At 40.4% G+C, this 27,020-nt stretch overlaps 2 protein-coding genes across 12 annotated transcripts in view; one reads left to right on the forward strand and one right to left on the reverse strand.

Annotated features, from left to right (window-relative positions):
• Chek2 (checkpoint kinase 2) overlaps positions 1-12,687 on the reverse strand; it is a 38,966-nt gene extending 26,279 nt beyond the window's left edge. Inside the window, exons 1-6 of one of the 5 annotated variants that reach the window (XM_047562641.1) lie at positions 12,131-12,687; positions 11,111-11,283; positions 10,914-10,985; positions 9,799-10,150; positions 4,001-4,125; positions 3,736-3,883 (exon numbers count right to left, since the gene is read on the reverse strand). In XM_047562641.1, coding sequence (XP_047418597.1) covers positions 3,736-3,883; positions 4,001-4,125; positions 9,799-10,144 — 619 coding nt within the window. In that variant the 5' untranslated portion in view covers positions 10,145-10,150; positions 10,914-10,985; positions 11,111-11,283; positions 12,131-12,687. Of the gene's footprint in view, positions 1-3,735; positions 3,884-4,000; positions 4,126-9,798; positions 10,367-10,913; positions 11,086-11,110; positions 11,284-12,130 lie in introns of those variants that run through there. The other 4 variants (XM_047562642.1, XM_047562644.1, XM_047562640.1 and 1 more) reach the window with 4 other exon arrangements.
• On the forward strand, positions 12,373-25,146 carry Hscb (HscB mitochondrial iron-sulfur cluster cochaperone). 7 transcript variants are annotated; one of them, XM_047562648.1, is made up of 7 exons: positions 12,373-12,695; positions 13,947-14,043; positions 14,388-14,477; positions 15,172-15,316; positions 19,470-19,554; positions 20,491-20,538; positions 23,329-23,415. In XM_047562648.1, exons 1-6 carry the CDS (start codon positions 12,460-12,462, stop codon positions 20,492-20,494), a joined length of 657 nt encoding a protein of 218 aa, XP_047418604.1. In that variant the 5' UTR covers positions 12,373-12,459; the 3' UTR covers positions 20,495-20,538; positions 23,329-23,415. The 7 variants fall into 7 exon arrangements, with proteins under 7 accessions (XP_047418604.1, XP_047418603.1, XP_047418605.1 ...); XM_047562646.1 differs by lacking the exon at positions 19,470-19,554 and having other exon boundaries at positions 12,376-12,695; positions 23,329-25,126; XM_047562647.1 differs by lacking the exons at positions 19,470-19,554; positions 20,491-20,538 and having other exon boundaries at positions 23,329-25,136.
• Positions 25,147-27,020: the final 1,874 nt, after the last annotated feature.

A 27,020-nucleotide genomic window follows, 5' to 3' on the forward strand; every position in this document is an offset into this window, starting at 1 on the left:
TTCATTTCTATAAAGCCACCAATGATGAATTTGTACCTGCCTATAATATTTTGAAAGAGTAAAATTGGTTGACTTAAGATCCTTGAGTTTCTAAGATTTCAGGTGAAAGGTTTGGCCCTCCCTACATTAACCTAAAAATCCAGTCTCTGGCACAAACCTGAGTCACCTGAGTATATGTGACTCCAGGTTGAGGCAGACACTTGAAGCTGACAGTTCCCTGGTGAGTGAGACTCACTGGTCACCCAGGTAAAACTCTCCCTTTATGCTCATGGCTACTTATGAACCTATAATCCAGTGGCATCTGAAAATAGAGGAATTTGAGGGGTTCTAAGAATGTTTTTCTACTAAATGTTAAGGTCTGCTTCACACAAGCCAGGAAGGTAAACGTACCCAGGTTTAGCTGGGTTGAGTTTAAGATAACATGGAGAGGGGTTCGGGTTGTGGCTCAGTGGTAGAGCACTTACCTCTCACATGAGAGGCACTGGGTTCGATCCTCAGCACCACATAAAAATAAAATAAAAAGATATTGTGCCATCTACAACTATAAAAAAAATAAAAATAAAAAAAGATAACATGGAGAAGTGAAGATTTTAACAGGGAAACAAATCTCCCATCTAAAGGAGGCAGCCTCTCCTTAGTGCCTACAGATCCCCAAGTTGTGGGTTTGTAGGCTCACCGTGGCCAGAAGTCCAACTTTTAAAAGAAACCTGGATTTTCAAGTTAAAGTTATAAATATTGGCAAACACCGAATAAAATGTCTATAAGCCAAGAAATAATAATAAAACAAAATTAGAAATAAATTTAAAAAACAAAAAAGACAACATTACCCTATGTAAATTTATGATTACACAAATGGTATGCCTTTACGCCATGTACTGACAGAGAAACAACATGTATCCCATTTGTTTACAAGAAAAAAAAAGAAAAAAAAAAAAAAAAACAAAGAGGGCTTAGTGGTAGAGTACTTGCCTAGCATGTGTGAGGCCCTGGGTTTGATTCTTAGCACCACATATAAATAAAATAAAGATCAATAACTAAAAAAAAAAAAAATTTTAAATAAAGAAAAAAGGAAGGAAGGAAGAAAATGTCTGTAGGCCAAATACAAGTTCACACAGTACCTGTTTGGTCTACATTATCAGGGCCACCTTTGACCTGTATGCTATCTTTGTTTGAATTAGAAAAAAAAAAAAAAATCGTAGATCTGATTTTAGAAATTAATTAGAAAAAATTATGGTGGTTGTACACCAACCATAATTAATAATGATGTGCTGTAGTCTTGAAAAATCACTAAAATAATGGATTTTAAGTATTATCTCAAAAAAAGTTAAGAATATGAAGTAATTTTGTATGTCAACTTGAACTAAGTATGTTCACATACTTTTTTTTTTTTAGAACCAGGGATTGAACCCAGGGATGCTCAACCACTGAGCCACATCCCAGCCCCCTTTTTATTTTTTTGAGAAAGGGTCTCACTAAGTTGTTGAGGCTGGTTTTGACTTGAAATCCTCCTGCCTCAGCCTCCTGAGCCACTGGGATTACAGGTGTGAGCTATCTCACCCAGTTGTTCACCCACTTTTTAAAGGGATGCATAAACATTGTACATATTTATGGGATACATTGTGATGTTTCAATACATATATACATCATGCTGTATACATATTCTAAAACATCATATTGAATGTGACAAATACATTATCTTTTTAAGATGTAGATGGACACAATACCTTTATTTTGTTTATTTTATTTTATTTTTTTATGTGGTGCTGAGGATTGAACCCAGTGCTTCACACGTTAGGCAAGTGCTCTACCACTGAGCTACAGTCCCAGCCCTAATACATATAATTTTATGTCAATTAAAACAAATTAAAGTTTTTCTAATTCTCCAAAAAAGAGACAAAAATTTAAAAAGTGGTCCTTGGACAGACCACAGGGCAAAAAGTAGCACACTGCCTGTTCAGAAGAGACTCAATGTCAGTGCCAAGTTGTCTCTTCTACCAGGTGACACAAACAGTAAAAATCCCAGCAGTTGCCCCAACTACAATAATCAGACCAAACACAAAGTAGTCAGAAACAGGGAAAACTGTCAATCATAAAATGCACTTTTGGGGACTAGGGGTGTAGCTCAGTGGTAGTGTGTGCTTTGCAAGCACAAGGTCCCAGGATCAATTGAACACACCAAAAATAAATAAATGTAATTTAGGATATTTACTATAGCTACATTTCCTAGTTATCAGTCTGAACACTGACTGCACAAGAATCACCTTTTTAATGATTTCCCCCCACCCCCAAGGTACTAGGGATTGAACCCAGGGATGCTCTACCACAGAATACCCCCCCAACCTTTTTTTAAATTTTGAGACAGGGTCTCACTAAGTTGCCCAAACAGGCCTCAAACTTGTGATCCTCCTCCCTTAGCCTCTCCAAAAAGCTGGGATTACAGGCATGTACAACCATGCCAGGTTTTGTTATGATTTTTTTTAAATTTTTTTAGTTGTAGATGGATACGATACCTTTAATTAATTTTATGTGGTAGTGAGGATCAAATGCAGTGCCTCACATGTGCTAGGCAAGCATTCTATCACTGAGCCACAACCCCAGCCCCTGTTATGATTTTTTAAATCCCTAGATCTACTGGATCAGAATCTGTAAGGGGCTGGGGAGATAGCTCAATTGGTAAAGTGTTTGCCTTATAAGCCCAGGGCCCTGGGTTCAATCCCCAGCAGCAAAAAAAAAAAAAAGCATCTGTAAGAATGCTTATGTGAACCTCTACATTTAAACCAACACTCACTCACTCTTTCTCTCTCTCACCCATACACACACACTCACACACACACACACACACACACACACACACACACACACACACCCCAAGTCATTCTGCTCTCAGATGGTTTCTGGAAGCTCTGTGGTTTATTAATTAAAGAAAGAAGAGTTTTCCCCTTGCTCAAAAATTTGAAATCACTATAAGCAACTACGATTCTATAAGTCACTTTTATCAATTATTCTTTCTACACTGCCCTAAATTAACAACTGTTTGTTTTTGGTTATGATATTCATGAAGTTTCAGAGTAGATGTTTTTAAAATGTTTTATAAAATTTATAAAATGCTGCCTGACGACAATAAACAGTTGCACAAGACAACTATATGGTATTTAAGAAGGTAGAGAGTTGAGGGTGAAGCTCACTGGTAAAGTATTCACATGGGCCTGGGTTTGATCCTCAGAACCACAAAAGAAAAAAAGGAAAGACAGTGAATGCTCTAAACCGAGCTCTTACAGAAAACGCTCAGCCTAATGCCTGGCATGTAAAAGGAGCTCAATGAATGTAGGCAGAAATGAATGAATGGAAGAAATGAAGACAGGAAAGAACGAGGGAGGAAGGGAGGGAAGAAGCGAGGCAGGAGAGAGGGAAGGAGGATGAATTAATAACTTCCAACAACAACAGAGACATTTAAGGCAGAGAGGGTATAAACAATCAATCTATGAACCATAACTTATTTTAACCAACAACTCAATTGACAGCAAATAGTTTTAAATAAAACCAATTAAACTTAAGAAAATCTGTCTGCATACAACTTTTTCATGATTTAAAAAGGCAACTAGGACAACGGAATTAAATCTTGCGTGCTACCTAAGTTTTACTCAATTAAATCGTGCTCCATAAAGATGCAAAGTTAATTTTCCTTTTAGACAGGGGGGGGAAGAAAATCCAGTAAACGTAAGATGATGATATTACCTTTATTTCTACATAGTGAAAGTGCAATCTCAGAATTGTTACTCAAAGGGCGGCGTTTTCCCTTTCCTACAAGCTCTGTGTTTACAAAGGTTCCATTCCCACTGTGATCCTCTATGTAGGCGATGTAAGAGTTTTTAGGACCCATTTCCTAAAATAGAGAACATTTCATGTCAAAGTTTAGCAGCCTGGATGTACAGTTGGAAGACGTCCAAGAGCAATGACTAGATTACCAGCTCTCCCAAGTACACGGATATTGGTCACTTACCCTGAATATTCGGAAGTGCTTCTTGCTATACGTCCGGTATTTATTTGTCCTTTTCAGTAGTGGTTCATCGAAACAATAGTCACAGCTTTTATCCCTCCCAAACCAGTAGCTGTCATTAACACACTCTGTAAAACAAAACCACATACCAGAAGCTGTTAAATGTCAACTATCAACACCTTTAAAAAATTGCCCATAAAATCTACTTGTAGGAAAACAGCCTGAGGTAGCAATCAAAATCATAAATTTGATTATCAAAATTTTATAAGATTAAAAACTGGAGGGGTAGCTCAGTGGTACAAGGCATGCTTAGCATACTCAAGGCCCTGGGTTCAATCCCCAGCAGCATCTCCCACCTCTACCCCCAATATAAAATAAATAAAAAACTTGGCATGTTGGGGAACACAAAATTCTACAACAATGATTTAATAAGGGATGTCTTATATATAACCATGAGGCAAAAAGCAGTCATTAAAACTTCTCTAAATAATTTGTAATGACTTGGGAAAATACCATGTAATAACTTTCAGCTCATTACTGTCCTAAGTCTTCCTATCATATTTAGCATAAAAGCTACACTTTTACTTATGGCCCACTTGACACTCAGATCTGCATTCGTCACCATTCCAATGTCACTTTGCTATCCTGTTCCTCTGCTGGCTGCACCCAGCCCCACTGGCCAGGAGCAATTTGCTTTGTGCCCTTTCCCCAAATACCTGAAAGGCTCATTGCTTTTGCTTTTTGTGTCTGGCTCAAATATCATCTCTCATTCAGTTTTCTATGTAAGCAGACCCCCACTTCAATACCCACTTTTTAGGATAATGATAACCTGCTTTATTTCCCTCTACGTATGGGCCGTAAGTGGAAGTTACCTTGATTATTTGTACATCGTATCCCCCACCTGATAGAACATAAGCCTAGGGGGACAGCCACAGGACTCTCGTTTAAGAATACCACTCCAGCTAAGTACAGTGGTGCCCATCTATCATCCCAGAGACAGGGAGGACGGCAAGTTTAAGGCCAGCCTGGGCAACTTACTGAGACCCTCAGTAATTTGGCAAGACCCTCAGCAACTTAACAACACCTTATCTCAAAATAAAAAATAAAGGGGATGAGGTTGTGGCTCAGTAGTAGAGCACTTGCCTAGCACGCGTGAGGCACTGGGTTTGATTCTCAGTGCTGCATATAAATAAATAAAATAAAGGTTCATCAACATCTAAAAAAAAATTTTAAGAATAAAAATAAAAAGGACTAGGGATGGTGGTAAAGCACCCCTGGGTTCAATCCCCAGTAATAAAGAAGAAAATAAATTAAAAATACAGCCCCAGCACCAAGGACGATGTGGGTAATTATAATTTGGGAAAATTATCAGCAATTCACATCACGAAGGACTAACCTCCCCAATAAAGTAAAGTTTCTATTAATTAATAAGAGACAAACCAGTAGAAAAAGAGAAAAGGATATGAAGAAACAATTTACAAGAAAAAAATATAAATGGGGCTGGGGTTGTAGCTCAGTGGTAGAGCGCCTGCCTAGCACGTGTGAGGTGCTGGGTTTGATTCTCAGCACCACATAAAAATAAATAAAATAAAGGCATTGTGTCCACCTACAACTAAATATATACACATGTATATATATAAATGGCACAAACATGAAAAGATGGCCAAACTAACTCAATACAGGAAAATTTTAAAACCAAAAATATATTAAGTATCTATGTTTTTACCTTCTAGGTTAATAAAAAGCAAAAAGTCTCATACTACAGTGTTAGTGAGAGGTCTGGGGAAGCAGAGGTACTTTGTACACTGGCAATAGGAAGAACATAATTTATACAAATTGTATACAATGGTCTGGGGAGAACAGGTTGACAAATCTATCAAAATTGCACATGTAGTTACTTCATATCCACAAAGATGGCTATAATTAAAAAAAAAAAAAAACAGAGTCTGGGACTGTGGTTTGTAGCTAAGTGGTAAAGCACTTGTCTGGTATGCAAGAGGCCCTAGGTTCAGTCCCCAACACCAAAAAAGAGACTTAAGAATTATACTCTTAAGTATACACCCAAAGAACTAGAAACAGGTACTCAAAAGAAATCATTGTTATCTGAAGAAAAAAAAAAAGAGTGAAGAAAGAAATCATTCTACGGGGCCAGGTGAGTTGCCCACGCCTGTAATCCCAGTGGCTCAGGAGGCTACGGCAGGAGGATCACAAGTTCAAGGCCAGCCTCAGCACCTTACTGAGGCCTTAAGCAATTTAGCAAGACCCTGTCTCAAAATAAAAAATAAAAATGTTTCAGGGTGTGGCTCAGTGGTTAAGCACCCCTGAGTTCAATCCCCAGTACCCTCCCCCACAAGAAAGGAAGATTAAAATACTTCCACATGCTGCAGCATGTATGAATCTTTAAAACATCATGCAAATACAACCTATTCAAAAAAATTAAATGAAACCAATCATTTAAAAGGAGTGTCCAGGGCCGGGGTTATAGCTCAGTGGCAGAGCACTTGCCTAGCATGTGTGAGGCACTGGGTTCGATCCACTGCACCACATACAAAAATAAATAAAATAAAGGCATTGTGTCCATCTACAACTACAAAAAAATTTTTTTTTTTTTTAATTAAAAAGGAGTGTCCAGCCCAGGGAGGACAATGATGCAGCAAGCACAGGTGCAGGACCTTGGCCCCTCTGCCTATGCCAGGGGAGGAGACAACCACAGGATGTTCACTGCAGTTTTGCTTTCTGGAGCAAAAACTGGGGACCCAAACTGATGGAATCGGGCACTACTTACTAGGAAACCTATACCTGTAAATGCCAAAGTTATAAAAGATGAAACATTTCAGGTCAATAACTTGATCTTCCCATAACACTGGAGAATCAAATAAAACCTGGTGCAAGCAGAAGGGAAGAAAAATTAAAGCAGAAATAAATGAAATTAAGAACATACAAAAACATTTAATCCAAACGTCGGTTCTTTGAATAGATCAACAAATTGACAAATCTTAGATGGCTTGACCATAGACTGACCAAGAAAAAAGGAGTCAAGACTCATATTACTTAAATAAAAATAATAATAATTGAAAAAAAAAAAAAAAAAAGCAAGGGCTGGAGTTGTAACTCACTGGTGGAGCGCTTGCCTAGCACATGTGAGGTACTGAGTTCAATCCTCAGCGCCACATAAACATAAAAAAAAAATAAAATAAAGGTATGGTGTTCACCTACAACAAAAAAAAAGGACAAGACTCAAATTTACGAATTTACTACATTTACTAAAAGGATTTAAAAAGGAGAATAATATGAACAATTGCACAGCAATATTACAATATTAGGTGAAATACATATTGAAATGCACGAAAATCTAAAGAGATAAAAACTACTAAAACCAGCACAAGAAGAAAATATTAACAGACTCATAAAAGCAAAGAAATGGAATTAGGGGCTGGGGTCGTAGCTCAGTTGGTAAAGCACTTGCCTAGCACATGTGGGGCACTGGGTTTGATCCTTGCACCACATCAAAAATGAACAAATAAAATAAAAGGTATTAGGTCCACCTACGACTAAAAAAAGAAAGAAAGAAAGAAAGAAAGAAAGAAAGAAATGGAATTAGTAATCAAAAACTTCCAACACAGAAAAGCCCATTGCCAGCTGGGTTCACTTTGAATTCTCCTAAACATTTAAAGAATACCAATTTGGCCGAAAAATCAAGGACATCACAAGAATACTACCAACCAATATCTCTTATGAATGCAGGTGCAAAAATCCTCAATAAAATAGTACCCAACTAAATCTAACAACGTATTTTTTTAAAAATTATATATAGACAGAGATAGAGAGCCAGGTGGGGTGATGTACACCTATAGTCCCAGCAACTCAGGGGGCTCAGGGAGAGGATAACAAGCTTATAATATAAGCTCAAGACCAGTCTAGGGGCTGAGGAGATAGCTCAGTTGGTAGAGTGCTTGCCTTTTAAGCACAAGGCCCTGGGTTCAATCCCCAGCACCCCAAAAAAAAAAAAAAAAAAAACAGTTTCTACAGCAGAAACTCTTACCTTCAAACTAACAGGTAAACAAAAGCTTGTACATGATTGAGAACCCAGGGAAGCATGGTTCATTTAATATCTGCAAACCAACTAAGGTAATACACAGTAACAATAAAACACCAGACAAAAAAAAACCACAGCCATCTCAACAGACACAGAAGAAATTTTTAACAAGTCCAACAGCCCTTCACAATAAATTTTAAAAAAAAAAAAAAAAAGAAAGAAAGAAAGAAAAGAAAAAAAACTACAAATAGAAGGGCACTTTCTCAACCTGAGAAAGGGCATTCATGAAATACCCAGAGATATCATCATACTTCACGGTAAGACTGCAAACTTTCCCCCTAATATGATATTTGAATATGATATTGATTTCCCCCTAATATAATAGCAAGGATATTTGTTCTCACCACTTTGAGCACATTCTATTAGAGAAGACTGATATACAAAAATCACTTGTATTTCTACGTATCAGCAATGAACAAACCTAAAATGAAATTCAGAAAAGAATTCCATTTAAAATAGCAAAAAAGTAATAAAACATTTGGAACAAATTTAACAAAAGAAGTGCAAATCTTATACTCTGAAAACTACAAAACACCACTGAAAATAATTTAAAGACCTATATAAATGTTTATGGAATGGAAGACTTAACACTGCTGGCCTGGGGATCTGGCTCAGTGGTAGAGTGTTTACCTAGCATGTGTGAGGTCCTGGGCTCAATCTCAGTACCACAAAGAAAAAAACGGAAAACTTAATATTGTAAGGCGATACTTTCAGACCCATCTATAATTCAACACAATCCCTATAAAAACCCCAATTATATTTGTTTACAGAAATGAACAAGTTCACACTAAAATTTTTAGCAAAATACAAAGACCTAGAAAAGTCAAAATAATATTAAAAATTAAGCACAAATTTAAAAGATTCTGCCAGGTGCAATGACAGATCCCTGTAGTCCCAGTGACCCAGGAGGCTAAAGCAGAGGATCCGAAGTTCAAGGCTAGCCTCAGCAACTTCTAAATTTAATATTATACCAGGTGTGGCAGAACATGCATGTAATCCCAGGGACTTGGAAGGCTAAGGCCAGGAGGATCACAAGTTCAAAGCCAGCCTGGGCAACCTAGTGAGACCCTGGCTCAAAATAAAAAATAGCTGGGCATGATGGTTCATGCCTATAATCCCAGCAGCTTGGGAGGCCGAGGAAGGAGGGTCACAAGTTCAAAGCCAGCCTCAGCAACTTAGCAAAGCCCCAGGCAACGTGGTGAGACCCTGTCTCAAAATAAAAAATAAAAAGGGCTGGGAATGTGGTTCCACGGTTAAGCACTCCTGGGTTCAATGCACAATACCAAAAACAAAAATAAATTACAACAGGTAGTCAATAAAAGAGTCATCTAGTCAACAAAAAAGGCGTCCCTATTTTGAACAGCTCTGAAGCTATTATCAAACCACATCAGGGGTTAACTGATGTGATATGATGATATTTTCAACTTTGCATCAATTTGCCTTTTTCTAAAGGGTCTACAGCTCTCTTGGGATTTTCAGAAGGACAGCACATTGCAAATGTCCCGTTAATATTTGTTGAAAGAATAAACGAAGGGAATCCAACCAAGGAAAAGCCAGTGCATTAACCACCAATGCCTCTTTGTTTTTTCCTTCATCACCTTCAAACTCCAGAATCATTCCAGAAGCGTCCTGAGCTTTGTGCTGCAACAACCTTCTGTAATTGGTTTTCTGAATAGTGAATAATACTATACAACAAAGGTCTTACCAAGATTGGTGAATCCATCCTGAAGGGCCCATAATCGAGCCCAAGGGGCAGGGACAGGCTCCTCAGGTTCTTGGTCCTCGGGAATAGAATAGAGTTCCTGAGTGGACACTGTCTCTAAGGAGCTCAGGGTCCCAGAGCTGGAGTGAGAGGACTGGCTGGAGGTAGGCACCGTGCTGGTGGAAGAGCTGGATGTGCCTTGGGACTGTGAAGACCCATGGGATTGTGAGGAGAGGCCTTGGGACTGAGTGAAGCCACCTTGGGACTGTGGACAGGCACCACTGCCATGGGCCTGAGAGGAGACGCTGCTGTGGGACTGCTGACTCTCTGCATCCGTCTCTCGAGACATCACGACCTCAAAAAGTTAAGTGTCCAACAATAAGGTGAATGTCAAGGAACAAGGCTTAAAGTTCAAGAGTAAAGAATTGGCATATTACAATGACAAAAAAATAAAAGAAAAATCCAGGGCAAGCGTGCTCTGCAAAAATTAATCCTAACAGTACACCTCTGGTTCTTCTGGGCTGAGCTTTCCGTAAGATCACTTTCACTGGATCAGCATTTTGTCTAATAGCTATAAAGCACAGGAGAAAATACAAAAAAAAAAAAAAAAAAAAAAAGTTATTTGAAGACTATAAATACACAAAAAGCAATGAAATTGAATTGGGGGCTCATAAAAGCTTCCGTGCATCCAATTTTTTTTTTTTTTTTTTTTTTTGCAGTACTGGGGATTGAACTCAGGGCCTTGTGCTTGCAAGGCAAGCACTCTACCAGCTGAGCTATCTCCCCAGCCCGTGCATCCAATTTTTGAAAATTAGAAAACAAATGCATTAATATAATCAACAATGCATTTAAATTTCAAGTATATTTTGAAAGGGAAAGAAGAGGAAGGATCAGGTGACATGAGATACAAGACAGGTAAGAAGAAACTGTACAGTAACTCCATTTACCACTTCAGAGGAATCATTTTCATAAAATGTCAGTGATTCTCTCGCTGGAGAATGCCCTTATACACAGGGTATTCTCCAGTAGGGTAAGAACCATGTCCTACACAAATCCACCTAGCCCTTTTGGATGCTAAATAACTATGGGGCTCAATGTTACAGCATCCAAAGACTTACCAGCCTTGATAGAATCTTAAAGGAACCATTGTTTGGATCACAGGACTCCAACCCTTGAATTCACTTGACAGACTGAAAACAGAACCACCAGTAAAACCAAAGAAAATTTCAATAACCTAATCAGACTTTCCTCTTTTAAAATAAAAAGGTACATTTCCTCCTTCCCACACTCCAAACTGATAAATGGGTATACTCACACTAACTGCATTTACACAGCTTTCAATATACAAAGGTCCAGATGAGTTTTCCTTAAAACATGCCAGGAAGGTGAGGTCACAGCTGAATCTACTACTCCAGGACCTGCTGGTCTAATACTGCCTCTGCCAGGCTGGGTCCTTCTGTAGCTTCCCTGCCCCCGCCACGCCAAAACCTGGAAATGGAACCCAGGACCTCATGTATGCTAAGCATGCACTCTACCACTAAGCTACATCCCCAGCCCCTCTGCAACTCTGTTGAGCAATAAGCAATACTTCACCCTGACAAGTAGTGACCTTTGATAAATCACCTCTTTCCTCATTTGAAAAAAGTAGATAAATCTTGAGGGTTAACTGAGGTAATGCATATAAAACTCCTCCCCTCAAAATTGAGAGCTATGCTTAGTAAAGACCAGTGGCGAGTGAAAAAACAAAGTGAATGCAGCAAATCTCCAAGACTATGAACAGAATTCCAATCCCAAAGAAACCACAAGGCCTTCCAAGTACCATACAACCTTTTTTTTCGACTAGGGAAACTGAGTCCCAACGAGGGCTGGTCCTCTTCCTATCCATTCCTTGCCACCTCATGCCACACACTGAATTTATGGGCACTCAGAATATCCTAACTGCGTTTCCAGTTCCTGCAGCGCCTAGTTGCCAGTTCCTGCAGCGCCTAGTTGTAGGTTCTCAAGAAGTATTTTAGAAATTGAATCTAATTATTTAGCAATAATTACTAAAGTTTATAGACGTCTTTACAAAGTAACTTGGCTCTAGCATTGACGAGCACAACTCTTTCTTTCTCATCCTGTTCATCAAGGCCTGTTTCAACTTGCAGTAACAGAGAAAGTGAATATCACCTCGAAGATTAGTTACAAAGGAAGAATGTCGCCCCCGCACTCTCCCCTCCGAATCAAAAACAAAAATCCAGAAATGCGGAAGCTCGGGAGCCTCCACTTGCTAAGACCCTGAGAACGGGACTCGAACCCCCAAACACCCAAGATAAGTTTTTCCACTATGACTCACCGCGTGAGCCCACCAGAAGCCGCAAATTTTCCGCAGCCGCAGCGAGCAGAGTGGCGCTAAACCTGCAGATACAAACTCCACCCTCAGCCAATCAAAACGCCCTCCGCCACATCCCGACCAATGAGGAGCAACAGATGTGGCCGCCGCGCACGGCCTCAATGCTTGCTGGGAATTGTAGTTTAGAACTCAGAGCGGGACTCAGCGTCCAAGTTTCCCGCAGGTGACCCCGCCCCCTCAGCTCTCCAACCAATCAGCAGCACTTGTGTGTTCGGCCACTGTCTCGGCTCGTTCCCCAACAGGTGATCGCGGCGAGATAGGCCGCGGACCAGATGTGGGGCGGGAGGGTCCAGGTGTTATTTCGGCTATGGGGGTTACGGTCGGCAGGGGTCCCCGGAAGGAGACTGTTAAGCGGCAGTGCTGCGTCGGAAAAGGGAAGCAGTTCTCCGAGGTGTTGGAACTGCGGCGGCCCAGGGGGCCCCGGGCCGGGGGACGGGTTCTTCTGCCAGCAGTGCCGCGCGCTGCAGCCGCCTGACCCCACTCGAGACTACTTCAGCCTCATGGACTGGTACGAGGACGGTTTCGGGACGAGAAGGACGTCGGGGGCTGGCCTGCGTGAGGGGAGGGCCGATCAGGCTTGGGAAGGAGAAGGCCGGGCTGACCAGATAGGTGGGTGGAGCCCTAGGGAGCAAGGTCGGGGAGGGGTCTCCCAGGGAGAGGAAATTGAGGGGCGGGGATAAGGGAAGGGGCGTTTGAGAATGGAGAGGAAAGCGGAGAGACCCGGAATGGAGGAAGTCGAGGGTTACTGGGGCGGGAGACTTGAGGATCAGAGCTTTGAGACTGGAGAAGGGAGAACGAGAAGCCTTCTCTATCCCTTAGAGAAGGGATAGGCTCAGGAAGGTTGAAGTTGATTTGTGACTTTTAAAAAATAACTACCGAGGACTGGGGAGATAGCTCAGTCGGTAGAGTGCTTGCCTTGCAAACACAAGGCCCTGGGTTTGATCCCCAGCACCGCAAAAAAAAATAAAAATAAGTGCCGAAGTGTAGTCCAAGGTTAGAGAGTAAAGGTCGGGCATGTGGCTTGGTGGTAGAGCACTTGCCTAGCACCCCCGACGCCCTGGTGTTCGATTCCCCAGCACCGCGGGGCCTGGGGGAAACTATACTCATGGAAGTAAAGACAAAAAAAATGTTGTGGGCAAGACCTAAGGGCAAAATGGGAATTGGAAGAAGGGAGTCCAATGGTGTTTCCTCCCTTCTTTCCTCTGAAGATTGAGTAGCCCGGAAAAGTGAGGTAGTGTGGGTAGAGCTGAATTGGAATGCAAATAGGGCAGGTTTCTGGGAGTTGAAAGAGAAGGGGATTGAGTTAAAGTGGGAGACCAGGATGAAGGGACCTGCACGCTGGAAAGATAGGTTAGATTTGGGAATGATTGCCCCTTCCCCTAATCCGCTCTCACCAGTCATTGAGCACTTATGATGGACTGTAGTAACCCGACCCTTTAAGTTGTCAAGTTTCCAATCTTGCCTCCCATCTCAGCGTCTTTGCACTTGAAGTTCTTTCTGCCGGATGACACTTTTCCTCTGATCTTTGATTACTCAGCAATATCATTTAGGTTTAGCTCAAATGTCAGCTTCCTCCACACCTTGCCACCTTCTCTGACCCTGTTCAGCTTTCCTTCAAAGCACCTACCACTTTTAGAAATTATCTAAATGATATAACATATAAATATGTTCATTGCATCTTCCCTCTAAGAGTCAGTCCCATCTTAGATAAATCTGTAAACATCTGTGACATGAATTTCATCTCCCAATTTCCTTCCAGCAACCGTTCCTTCAGAGTTGACACCACAAAACTGCAGAACAGGTTTCAGCAACTACAGCGTCTTGTCCACCCAGATTTCTTCAGCCAGAGATCTCAGGTAGTTTATTGACTACCCTCATATTCCACACACACCTATATACTGGGTGGGTGGAAGTGGCCTGTGGTCATGTGATTATCAGGGACAAAGTTAGACTTCCAGCTCCACTCTGTTGCAGTGGGACCCCAACCAGATAGGCCCTGGAAATATCATTTACTCATAGTCTTTGTCTGACTACACAGACAACTTAGACCCCATGAGCTAAAATTAAAGACACTTTACCCAACACCAGTTCTACTTTGGCCACTTCCTTAGGTGCCTGCCCATTGGCCTATTATAAAAGTTTGTGAACATAAGAAGGCCAGTTTCAATGGTAGTAAGACTGTCTTCTTCTCTATTAACAGACTGAAAAGGACTTCTCAGAGAAGCATTCAACCATAGTGAATGATGCCTATAAGACCCTTCTGGCCCCCCTGAGCAGGGGACTATACCTTGTAAGGTGATTTCTCAAACCTTCTATGTGTAACTTCCCCTATATTCAGCAGAAGTATGCTTGAGACCTTAGCAAGTTCAGGAACCCAGTGATACTTAGTCTCAAAAATTTTACACAATGGGGTTGGGGATTTAGCTCAGTGGCAGAGCACGAGGCCCTGAGTTCAGTCCTCAACCCTGAAAAATAAAACAAAACAAACAAACAAAAAAGATTCTACACAAAGAAAAGAAAAAGACATTACACAAGTGTAGTTTTCCAAGTATTCTTTATAAATCTCAATTGCCTCAATTGCATTATTTTAACCATTTTCTATAAATTTTAAGGATTTGATAATGATAGTTTCTAGGGAAGAGTGACTTCAGTTTTTTGTTTTTGTTTTTTTTTTTTTCAAGAGCATCTTAAAATCCAGAAAATTTTAGAATTGACTAGAAAGTTTACAAACATCTATTTTAAATTCCGAGTGGAGGACTGTCTACCCCAGGGCCACACAGTTCCAGGTAACATAAGGTGGGATGCTGTAACAGAACTCTTGTCTTTGTCCAGGCTTTTGACAGCCTATCTCACAAGTTCATTATTGAAACAGATCAAGTGTTCCCCATGAGTGCTATTTTATTTTGATGGGTAAGCAGGATTTATATGACTCTGGCTATAGTTTTTCTAACCAATCTTATTTTCCTTGCTCTGTGCCCCAATAGCTAAAGCTACATGGAGTAGAGATTCCTGAAGGGACAGATTATGAAATGGAAAGTCAATTCCTCATGGAAATAATGGAAATCAATGAAAAACTTGCAGAAGCTCAAAGTGAAGCTGCTGTGAAAGAGATTGAATCCACTGTGCAAGGTAAAAGGAAATGTCATTGAATGCATTTTATTGTCACTATGAGTACTTGTCTGGGATTAAATGAACAAATGGACATGGAGTACACGTTGGGTGTTGGGGTTATGGCTCAAGGGTAGAGCACTTGCCTAGCACATTGATCATCAAAAGGAATCAAGGAGTATTTTTTTTCTTGATCATACTAAAACCAGTTTTGCCTAGAGGTTAAACTTGCAACATCTCTAACCCTCTCACAATATGGAAGATAGTTTTTTTTTTTGCTTTGATTGGGGATGGGAGGGGGGGTACTGGGCACTGAACCCAGGAGTGCTCTGCCACTGAACTACATTCTCAGACCTTCTTATTTTTTATTTTGAGACAGGGTCTCACCAAGTGGCCTCAAACTTGTGATTCTCCTGTCTCAGCCTCCTGAATAGCTCGGATTACAGGCATGTGCCAGTGCACCCAGCTAGAAGGCAGCCCTAAACCAAGAACATAATTATATTTTGTAGATTGCAATGATCTTTTCTACTCACAATATGATTTAGATACTATTTTTGTCTCTAACAAGGAAAATGGGCTTCAGAAGTTGGCAGAAATGTCCAAGGTCACAAAGCACATATGGCCAAGGTCACAGAGCAGATATGCAACAAGACAAACCTTGAAATCCTGACCTTCTGATCCTGTGTGGCTTTATTTTTTACTTTATTCCATAGTATATCTACCAGGGTTTTCTAGAAAACCAATAGGATACAGGTAGGTTTATTTGAAGGAGTTAGCTTATTTGATTGTGGGGTATGGCACATCCAAAATCTGTAGAGCAAGCCAGCAAGCTGGAAACTCAGGTCAGATTTCTATGTTAAGTCTTAAAGCAGAATTCTTCCTCTATTTTATACTTAATGTGTTTACTTAATTAGAGGGAGCCCTCCCACATTATCAAAGGTAATCTTTAAAGTCAACTGAGAGCTAAGGAGGTAGCTCAGTGGTAGACACTTGCTGAGCTTAGGCAAAGCCCTGAGTTTGATCTCCAGCACTGCAAAAAAAATAAACACAGTAAAGTCAACTGATTGTAAATATTAATCACATCTACAAAACACCTTCACAGCATCATCTAGACTGTTGTTGTTGTTTCCTAGTACTGGGGATTGAACCCAGGGGTGCTTTACCACTGAGCTACATCCCTAGTCCTTTTTGTTCTTTATTTTGAGACAGGTTCTCATTTAGTTGCCCTGGCTGGTATTGAACTTGCGATCCTCCTACCTCGTTCTCCTGAGTAGCTGGGTTACAGGTGTGTGCTCTCATGCCTGGTGTAGAGCAGAGTTTGGTCAACACCCAGGCACCATAGCCTATCCAAGTTGACACATAAAATTAACCATTCCACACAGAAAAGACTCCCAGGTTCTCATACAGATTATATGTGTTTATGTACTTTCACAAATATTTACAGTCCACCTACCATGTGTCAAACATTATGCATGACACAGGATACAGCCAGGAACAAAAGACATGGTGTGTGCCTTCACTAAGCTTATGTATTCTAACCCAGTATGTCTAAACTGAAAGTTACGTGTCTCCTTTCTTTGCCTTTCCATCAAATCACCTGTGCCTCTTCCAGTATTCTCTCTGTTAATTGAATAACATCATATAGTTGAACAATTATAAACCCTTTGGAAATATCTTTAACAAATTAATTCTCTCTTACCCTCATAGTCAGTCCATCACCAAGTCTTAAAGAGCGTCCTAAATGTGTCGCAAATCCATTCACCCATCACTGTTTTCACTGCTATAACCCTGTTCCAAATGCCATTCTCTCACCTGGACAACTGCTGCAGCTTCTAACTGATCTGTCTAACTTTGAGCCAGACTTAAGTATTGCTCTCATTGTATAATCTTTTTGAAACCAAAATTAATCACCATCATTGGCCTTTCTTAAAAGCTTTAAATGGGAAACCACTATCCTCAGGTTTAAAATTTATTTTATTTTATTTTATTTTATTTTATTTTTTTAGGCAAGCTCTCACTGTGCTGAATTTCTGAGCTCAAGTGATCCTCCCACCTTGTCGTCTCCCAAATAGCTGAGACTACAGGCATATACCATCATGCCTGGTTTAAAACAAAATTATTTGGGGGTGGGTGAGGGGCGTTTACTGGGGATTGAACCCCAGGGAGCTCTACCACTGAGCTATACATCCAACCCTTTTTAATTTTGAGAAAGGATCTCACTAAGCTGTCAGGGGTGACCTTGAACTTGTGATCCTTCTGCCTCAGCCTTCCAAGTCACTGAGGTTATTAGGTTATTGGTGTATACTACCGTACCTGGAAAAACCAAAATCTTTAGCCTGGCCCATAAGAGCCTGTGTGCTCTGGCCTCTTCTCTCCTTTTTGTCCTCTTCACTCCAGACACAGTGACTTCTAGTTCCTCATCTGTACCAGACACCCTCCTTTCCAGGGCCTGTGCATATGTTGTGGCTACTGCCCCCAAATCCTCATCTGCTCCAGACCCTATCTAAGTTAACTCCTTCAGATCTGAGAGCAGTCGTCACTCCTTGGAGAATCCTTTTTTGACCTCTATGCCTTTTGGTAGTGGGTGCCTCTTCTGTATAAGATGAATCACATTTATAACCGTACAGTTCTGTGTGACATTTGCTCAATATCAGCCTCATCACTAGGTTTCTGAAGAAGCAGAATCTGTGCCTGCTTTTTTACTTCCCTCACAACTTCAGCTCACACAACAGTACTCAGAGCATAACAAGGACTCAGGAAATATTTATTAAATGAGTGACTAATAACAAAAAAAAAAATTAAAGACTGTAAAATAAAAGTTGCAGTGAGGAGACTGTCAACTAGGGATGTGTTAATAGCATTAGGACTGGCCGATGTGCAGAAAAGAGAGACCCAGACCATGCAGTCAGAAGACCCGGCTGCTCCAGAAAGCAGGGCAGCAGGAAGCTCTGAGGGGAAGGAGCCTTGGGTTCACTGCCAACACTGCTTCTGACTTATTTGTGTGACCTTGAGCTTCAGTTTCCTCATCTGTAAAACAGACTATTAGTACTGCTTTTTGTAAGGAAATGAGGTAAAGATAAATAAAGCACGTAAAATACTTAGTCTAGCTCTTGACTTTGAGCATGTAGAACTGACCTTAATTTAGACTTAAATCCTAAATTTCCTCCCTGACAGGTACCTGTCAGGCCTTGTTCAGTAAAAGTACAAGGTCATAGAACCAGTTAGTTTCGGAAGAGAACTTCAGAGCCTCCAGACTTACGGTTCAGTGTTCTTTTCTTGATGCCACTTGCTACCTGAGAGGCACAATTCAAACACTGGGATAGAAGTAAGGTGACTGGGCTTCTGTTCCCAGCTCCTACAGTTCCCAGTCATGGGACAATTCCCTCAATACCTGTCATTAACTACCTAGGTGATACGGTATATTCAAAAGTGCTTTGAAAGAAGGCACCGTATAAGGAGTTGTGCCTGGGGTTGTGGCTCAGTAGTAGAGCGCTTGCCTGGCATGTGTGAGGCCCTGGGTTCGCTCCTCAGCACTGCATATGAATAAATAAAATAAAAGGTCCATTGACAACTAAAAAAAAATTTTTTTTAAAAGAAAACAGTGTATAAATGATTGATACTATTTATATCTGGAAAACTCAGTTTTTGTAAAATTTCTCATTTTCTAATGATGAAACAAAAGAAATATGAGGTAGCCACTCATTTATTTCATTTGGTATTCTCTCTTAAGACAATGTGATCGGAATGTTTTTGTTTTTCCTGGGAGGCTCTATAATTTGCAAGTCATTGCCTAAAACACTTGGTGTGCCCTGCTGATAGGTGATGCTCAGGTGCTGATTTTTTCACTAAAATCTGGAAGACTGCTTGTTAGAGACAGTAAGGCATCTCCTGTCACCCTGTGTTAGTCAGCTTTCCATCTCTATGACAAAATACCCGAGGTAATCAGCTTACAAAGAAAAACAGGTTTATTTTGGCTCACAGTTTTAGAGGTATCAGTTTTTTTGGGGGGTGGGTACTGGGGATTGAAACCAGGGGTGCTTTGTCACTGAGGTACATCCCCAACCCATTTTTTTTTAATTTTTTTATTTTGATAGAGGATCTTGCTACATTGCTTAGGGCCTTGCTAAGTTGCTGAAACTGGACTCAATTTTTTTTTATTTTCCTGCCTCCCAAGTTGCTGTATGTTCAGGCATGCATCACCATGCCCAGCTGGAAGCACAAGTCCATGTTTGGTTGACCCAGTTGCTTTGGGACTCATGGTGAGGCAGCACATCATGGCAGGAGCATACAGTGGAGGAAGCTAGACACCTCAGGGAAACCAGGAAGCAAAAAGAGTGAAAGAGGAGAGACCAGGGCCCCAAAATCTTGGGCATGACCCACAATGACTTAACTTCCTTCCACTAGGCCTCTCTTCCTAAAGGTTCCACCACATCCCTATAGGCTAGCAACCAAGCCTTTACTGCATGGACCTTTGGGAGATGCTTATCCAAACTATAGCACTCCCCCTCCCCCTTTTTTTAAATTTGATTCTCTAGCAATTTTATAAGCCTTAGTGATTGCCTCTCAGACCTCCATGGGCTAAAAAACAACAGTGTAACCAGGGATAGTGGTGCACGACTGTAATCACAGCAGCTCCGGAAGCTGAGACAGGAGATGCAAATTCAAAACAAGCCTCAGCAATATAACGAGATCCTGTCTCAATATAAAAAATAAAAAGGGCTGGGGATGTGACTCAGTGGTTGGGCATCATTGGTTTCAACCTTTGATTTAAAAATACCAGTGTGACTAGGGTTAGCTCGTGTTGCTTTTTATCTTTTCTTTTTATTTATTTATTTTGGGGAGGGGTACTGGGGATTCAGCCCAGGGGTGCTCTACCACTGAACTACACCCACAGCCCTTTTTATTTTTTATTTTGAGACAGTGCCTCTCTAAGTTGCTGAGGCTGGTCTCGAACTTGGGATCCTCCTGCGTCAGCTCTGCTGAGTAGCTGGGATTACAGGTGTGCGCCACTGCACCTGGCCTGCTGCTGCATGAAACAGCAGCTGTCATCAAGGTGCATGCAGATGCAAAGGTTATGAAACCATAACCTTGAATCTAAGCTTCCTGCCCATTTAAATCTGGATGATTACAAAGTGTTGTCTTCATATTATGAGTTTATTTAAAGAGAAAACTAAGATAACGGTTTTGTCTTTCAGCTAAACAGAAAGAATGTACTGACAACGTGAGCAGAGCTTTTGAACAAGGTATTCAACTTCTTGACTTTGTGAAATTATGGAAAGACATTTTAAGCATTGAGGCATAACTCTTCATTCAATAAGTAGCTTTTATATACTTATCCTCTGATAGGTACCTGGAAATATTAAATATGCATGAGTCTGTATTTCTGTCTTTAAGGAGTTATAGTCTTGCCGTAGAAACAAACTGAACCAAAAACAGTAATATGCCAATAAAATATTAAATAGGAGGAAAGTACTTCCATTCCACTTTAGCAGGAAGATAAGGTAAGATATAAAAAGTGAAATATTTGAAGTACCAAGAGAAATAACCTATCAGCCTAGAATTCTGTACTGAGGTGTCATCCTTTAAATCTGAAGGGAAAATACTTCCTCAGAGAAATGAAAACTGAAGGAATTTGGTGCCAGCAGACCTGCCTTACAAGAAAAGCTAAAAGGAATTCTTTACAGAAAAGGAAAGACTAGGTATAGCTCAGTGATAGAGCATTTGCCTAATGTGGATGAGGCCCTGGATTTGATCCCCAGCACTGCAGGAAAAAAAAGAAATAGAAGGAAAATGATATGGGTCAGAAACTTGGTTCTACACGGAGAAAAGATGATTATTGGAAAAGGAATAAGTGAATGTAAAGTAAATACTGTTCCTTATTCTCAATAGATCTAACAAACAAGTTAGTTCCAAACAGTAATAGAAGCCAAGTGCAGTGGCACACACTTGTAATCTCAGTTAGTCAGGAGGTGGAGGCAGGAGGATCACAAGTTTGAGACTAGCCTGGGCAACTTAGTGAGACCCTGTCTCAAAAAGAAAATAAAAGAGGCTGGGGGTATAGCCCAGTGGTAGAGATTTTCTGGATACAATCCCCAGTATGGGGGGTGGGGACAAGACCGCCCAGCCACACTCAATGCCACACCTTTGTAAGCAAGCTGTCTGGGAGGCTGAGGCTGAAGGATCACTTGAGCCCATGAGTTCAAGTCCAGCAGGCAACAGTAAGAATCTCAAAAAAAGAGAGAGAGAGAGAAAAAGGACCCAGGCTGGGCTGGGATGTACACTTAGTGGTAGAGCACAATAGGCCCTCAGTTTGATTCCCAGTACCACCAAAAAAACTCAACTATGTATTGCTTACAAGAAATCCACTTTAGATATAAAACATATAAGTAAAGTAAAGAAGTGAAGGGCTGGGGGCATGGCTCAGGGGTAGAGCACTTGCCTAGCATTTATGAGGCCCTTTGTTCAAGCTCCTGCACCATCCAAAAAAAAAAAAAAATTAATTTACCTGATAAAACTGTGGTACATATGTTTTACCCTAATTTTCAGATTTGGATATTACAAATTTTGCCAAATACAGTGGTGCACATCTGTAATCCCAATGACTTGGGAGTCTGAGGCAAGAGGATTGCAAGTTCAAAGCCAGCCTCAGCAACTTAGCAAGGCCCTAAGCAACTTAGTGAGACCCTGTCTCAAAATAAAAAGGGCTGGGGATGTGACTTAGTGATTTTAAAGTGCCTCTGGGTTCAATCCCCAGTACCAAAATAAATAAATACATGCATACCTACATACATAAATACAATAAAATATTTTAAAAATTAAAGATAGCCAGGCATGGTGGCACATGCCTGTAATCCCAGTGGCTTGGGAGTCTGAGGCAAGAGGATCTAGAGTTCAAAGCCAGCAATTTTGTGAGGCCCTAAGCAACTCAATGAGACCCTGTCTCAAAATAAAATACAAAATAGGGTTGGGGATGGGGATGTGGCTCAGTGGTTAAGTGCCCCTAAGTTCAAACCCTGGTACAAAAAAAAAAAAATTTTTAAGGAAATAGAACACAGTCTGACAAGCTCATGGTAGGCCCTTTGCTATTACATCTCCCTTTCACAGTAACCGCTTTCCTGAATTTTCTGTTAATCATTACATTGCTTTTCTTGATAGTTTTAACCATACATGGATATAATAGTAAATCACTTATTTTGCATATTTTTCATCTTTGTATAAATAGCATCATACTTTATGTATTCTTCTGTAACTTTTTTTTCAGTTTAATATTTTCTTTTCTTTTTTTTTTTTTTTTTTTTTTTTGTACTGCTGGGGATTGAACCCAGGGCCCTTCCTTGCAAGCACTCTACCAACTGAGCTATATCCCCAGCCCTAATATTTTATTTTCCATATGGGTAGTTGTAACGTCTTCCTTTAGCACTCGTTACATTATTTTGTATTTACCCAAGTCCGTGTTTCCCCACCTCAGCATTACCAGCTTTTTGAGTCAGATGATTCTTTGTCATAAAAGGCTGTCCTTGCAGCATCCCTGTCTTCTACCCACCAGATGCCAATAACACCTCCTTGGTTATAGCAACCAAAAATGTCTCAAGACATTGTCTAATGTCCCCTTGGAGGCAAAGTCACCGTCAGTTAAAAGCCACCAGCTTAGGGCATCATTCTCAGAGACTGGAAGCCCCCTGAGGACAGCTCTGTACCTTGGCACCAGGTGTTCTATGGCATCTTCAGGGTCACCACCATGTGTGTTAGGGGAAAACTGTTAAAACACAGTTCATTTATTGTTTGGGACTGTCCTGAAGGGACTCATTTTCTCTGATTTATCCAAACCCTGTAAATATGTGCTCTTGCCCCTTTTGGTTAATTCTTTGTCCCCTAAACAACTCAGCTGTCCTCACTTTCGCTTGCTGATTTTCTGAGTAATTGATAGGCCCTCTAGAACGCAGGCTCAGCTTTGATCTGGCTGCCTTGGTCGCCAGAGTTGGTTTTATTCTTGATTGAAATGAAGCCTGATGTCAGTGTCTCTCTTCTTTTAGATGACTTTGAAAAAGCCAAGGAAATTTTAACGAAGATGAAATACTTTTCAAATGTAGAAGAAAAGATCAAGTTAAAGAAGATTCCCTCTACTTAATTACTAATTTAAAGTTTTAATAATAAATTTCCTGTATTTCTTTTTTGGCTTCTGCTAATTGAAAATAGGAATGTTTTAACCACTTCATCATTTTGTTTCAGTCTGTGGCTCAAGCTTTAATGGATGGCAAAGTTCATTGTGCAGAGGAAACACAGCCAGGTCAGAGCTTGAGTGGCCCCCTCTGCAACTCACTTCATGTAATACGTGATACAATAAGCATCCCACCCGGTCAATGGATGGGGAAGAGGCCAATTTGAGGCCCTACCTTTTTCTGTAAATGGCCAGATAGTGAACATTTTAGGCTTCATGGGCTTATATGACCTCTCTTATAACTTCTCAACTCTGCCATTGTAGCACAAAAGCAGCCAAGACAATGTTTAAACAAATGGATAAGGCCAGTATTTCAGTCAAACTTCATTTACCAGGAAAAAAAAAAAAAAAAAAAAGAAAGAAAGAAAAGAAAGAGACAAGGCTTTATTTACAAAACAGGCAATAAGCCAGATTTGGCCAGGGTTTACCAACCTCCGCCCAAGAGCCACAGCTTCTTTTTAGTAGCATGACCTTCACTTTGATAGATAGTTCCCTTTGTTATTATTGGGGGTATTCTGTTTGATAATAAGCAAAGCCCCCTAGGAGTCTCTCTGGCCTGTAGATAAGCTAGCAAGAACTAATCTCGTATTAAATGCTAGCCCCAGTTTCTGCTCCTCCTGGGTGAGGTGAAGCAGCTTTAATTATTCTCTGCACAGTTGACACTCTTATCACTATTTCCATGCTCTTCTATTTCAACCCAAAACAGCTTTACCTCTCTTTTGGGATCGTAAGAAATTCAGTTTTAAGTTTCTGATCCATGTCCAGGAAAAAAGAAAAAAAAGTTGTTTTTTTTGTTTGTTGTTTGTTTTGTTTTGTTTTTTAAGTCTCTGATCAGGAAAGATTAAAATAGCAAACAGAAAACTCTGATTAAAAATTTCAAAAAAATGGGCTGTAGTTGTGGCTCCGTGGTAGAGCACTTGCCCAGCATGTGTGAGGTACTGAGTTTGATCCTCAGCACCACATGAAAAATAAACACATAAAATGAAGATATTGTGTACATCTACAACTAAAAAAAATTTTTTTTTAATTTCAAGAAAACAACATTCAAACACTTCTGGAAAGAATCACTTATTAACGATTAAAAAAATCAGGGGTCTAAACAAAATTGTCCAAAAGCTTAAAACTGCAGCTCTTTTGCTGTTCCTTGTCATTGTCTAAAAATTTGTATTTTGTGAATACTGATCCCGTTAGACTCATTGAAGATTTTAGTATTTACTGATCTTCGAGAGGCAAATTAATCAGCAGGCGTTGGACCTAAAGGTACTTGAGACTATCTATATAATCTCCACCCTCCCACCTCCACCCCCTTGAAATTTTCAAGAATGGCTTCCTTGTTTGAAAACATACCAGGAGTCCTTTAAGTAAATTATTTTAATGCAAGCAAACGTCCCATTACCTTTAGTGCTTTTGCAAAGGAGGAAGAAATGAAAAGAGGTTTGAAATACTTCTGTAGACAATTTTCATTCATTCATCAGAACAATGATCAGGACCAAAACAATCTGACCACAAAAAGAAATTGCCTCAAACACATCTTTGGAGGAACTTGAAAGAAACTTTCCTTTCACCTGTTACCATCAGCTGAAAAAGCTGCTAGGCCCCACAGCAAACCATTTCTGATTTGGGGAATAAATTTTAAAACAACATTGTTTCCAAGTCATGGTTTCTGAGGTCAGTGGCATTATTTTTTTCTTCTTCTTCCAAATTCCTTGCCTTTTTGTCTAAATTCCAAGTTCAGTGGGACTTCTAAATCCAGGAACCCTTTCAAGTGTTCCTTAACAAAGCTCTGTGGGAGGTGTATTTCTAAATGTCTAAAACCTTGGCAGCCCCACTTGGATTAGTTTCTGACCAACAAGTGAAGCAAATTATTCACTCCCTCCCCGCTTCCCACATCTGTCCTAATAATAGTATCAGAAAAAAAACAGATTTTGACTACTTTGCAGCTATGTCTTCCCAGGCTTTGGTGTCAAACAGTGCTGGACTGAATGTTTGTGTCCACTTCCCCAAAATTCATATTTTGAAGTCCTAACACCTAGGGTGGTTGAATATAGAGATGGGGCCTCTGAGAAAATAATCAGATTCTGCAACCAAATTTACTCTGTTGGCACCTTTATCTTGAACTTCCAGGCTTTAAAATGGAACAGAATTAACTTCTGCTATTTAAGCTCTCTAGTCTATAGTTTTTGTTAATGGCAGCCCAGGCAAGCTGATACACCTGGGTTTGAATCCAGCTCCCCTACTTATTTCCTCATTTTTGAAAGGGTGATGAGGGGAGGAAGATCGATAGGACTGGGGTGTGGCTCAGTGGTACAGCACTTGCCTTGCACATTCAATCCTCAGCACCACCAAAAGTTAAATAGTAAAGTGGTCATAGAGGCCGGGGGCATAGCTCTGCAGTAGAGAGCATGCTTAACATTCAAGAAACCCCAATACCAAAAAGTACATTAAAAAATTAAAATGGGTGATTACGTTAGTCTGCATCACTGTGACAAAATACCTGAGATAATTTATAAGGGGGAAAGGTCTATTCTAGTTCACAGTTTCAGAGTCCATGATTAATTGACCATATTGCTTGGGGCTTGTGGTGAGGCAGCACGTCATGATACGAAGCACCCGAGGAAAAAGGTTGCTAACTTCATGGATACCAGAAAGCAGAAGAAAGGAGGGGTCAGGGTCCCTGACACAACTTCCCACTGTCTTAATTTCTTACAACTAGGCCCACATCTTAAAGCTCCCAGCACCTCCCAAGAGCACTACAGCTGTGGACCAAGCCCTTAACCAATGGTCCTTTAAAGGACATTTCAGATCCAAAATCTAGCAGTGATAATATTAGTACCTATCACACAGGTTATTTTGATGATTAAATAAAGTTGATTATCTATGCAAATAGCTTAGTGTAGTGCATGACACACAGCACTCAAATGTGATTTTTGGGGATTGAACTCAGGGCCTTGTGCTTACAAGGCAAGCACTCTACCAACTGAGCTATCTCCCCAGCCCGCCTCAAATGTGATTTTTAAAATTGTAATCATTACTTACTAATTTGTGTGTTGCAGGTTACATGTTGTGTGGGGGATCAAATCCCAATACCTTGCATATTCTAGGCAAGTGACCTACCTCAGAGCTACACCCCCAGTCCTATCTTACTATTTTTACTTTGCTGACAAAATCAAGCCTTTCATTAACAGAGTAAATATTATCCTTTCAATGAAGTTCCAAATCTGTACTTTAAGAGCCCTGAAAGAGAGAATGCAGATTTGACTGTTGTCAGATGCTTCCTTTCTGTTTGGGGAAATGACCAACCAATAATCAAAACAATAATAAAATTTCCTACTTACTGCATGGTTACTATATACCAATATGCTCACTATGTTCAGTATTTTGCATCATGATTCTTTTAAATCAAACCCAATTCAACTCATTTTACAGATAGAACAGGCTGCTACAAGGTCAGAGAGTCAAGATTCAAACCGAGGTCTGTCTGCAAAGCCTATGATCTTACGGAGACTT

Source organism: Sciurus carolinensis, chromosome 8, assembly GCF_902686445.1.
Source record: "Sciurus carolinensis chromosome 8, mSciCar1.2, whole genome shotgun sequence".
Classification (NCBI taxonomy): Eukaryota; Metazoa; Chordata; class Mammalia; order Rodentia; family Sciuridae; genus Sciurus; species Sciurus carolinensis.

Bases quoted from the DNA above. Each gene is read 5' to 3' on its own strand.
- Hscb (XM_047562646.1), top strand. From the start codon at position 12,460: ATGTGGGGCGGGAGGGTCCAGGTGTTATTTCGGCTATGGGGGTTACGG. The intron at 12,696-13,946 runs GTACGAGGACGG...ATTTCCTTCCAG, and splicing joins TACTTCAGCCTCATGGACTG to CAACCGTTCCTTCAGAGTTG. The intron at 15,317-20,490 runs GTAAAAGGAAAT...TTTGTCTTTCAG, and splicing joins GATTGAATCCACTGTGCAAG to CTAAACAGAAAGAATGTACT.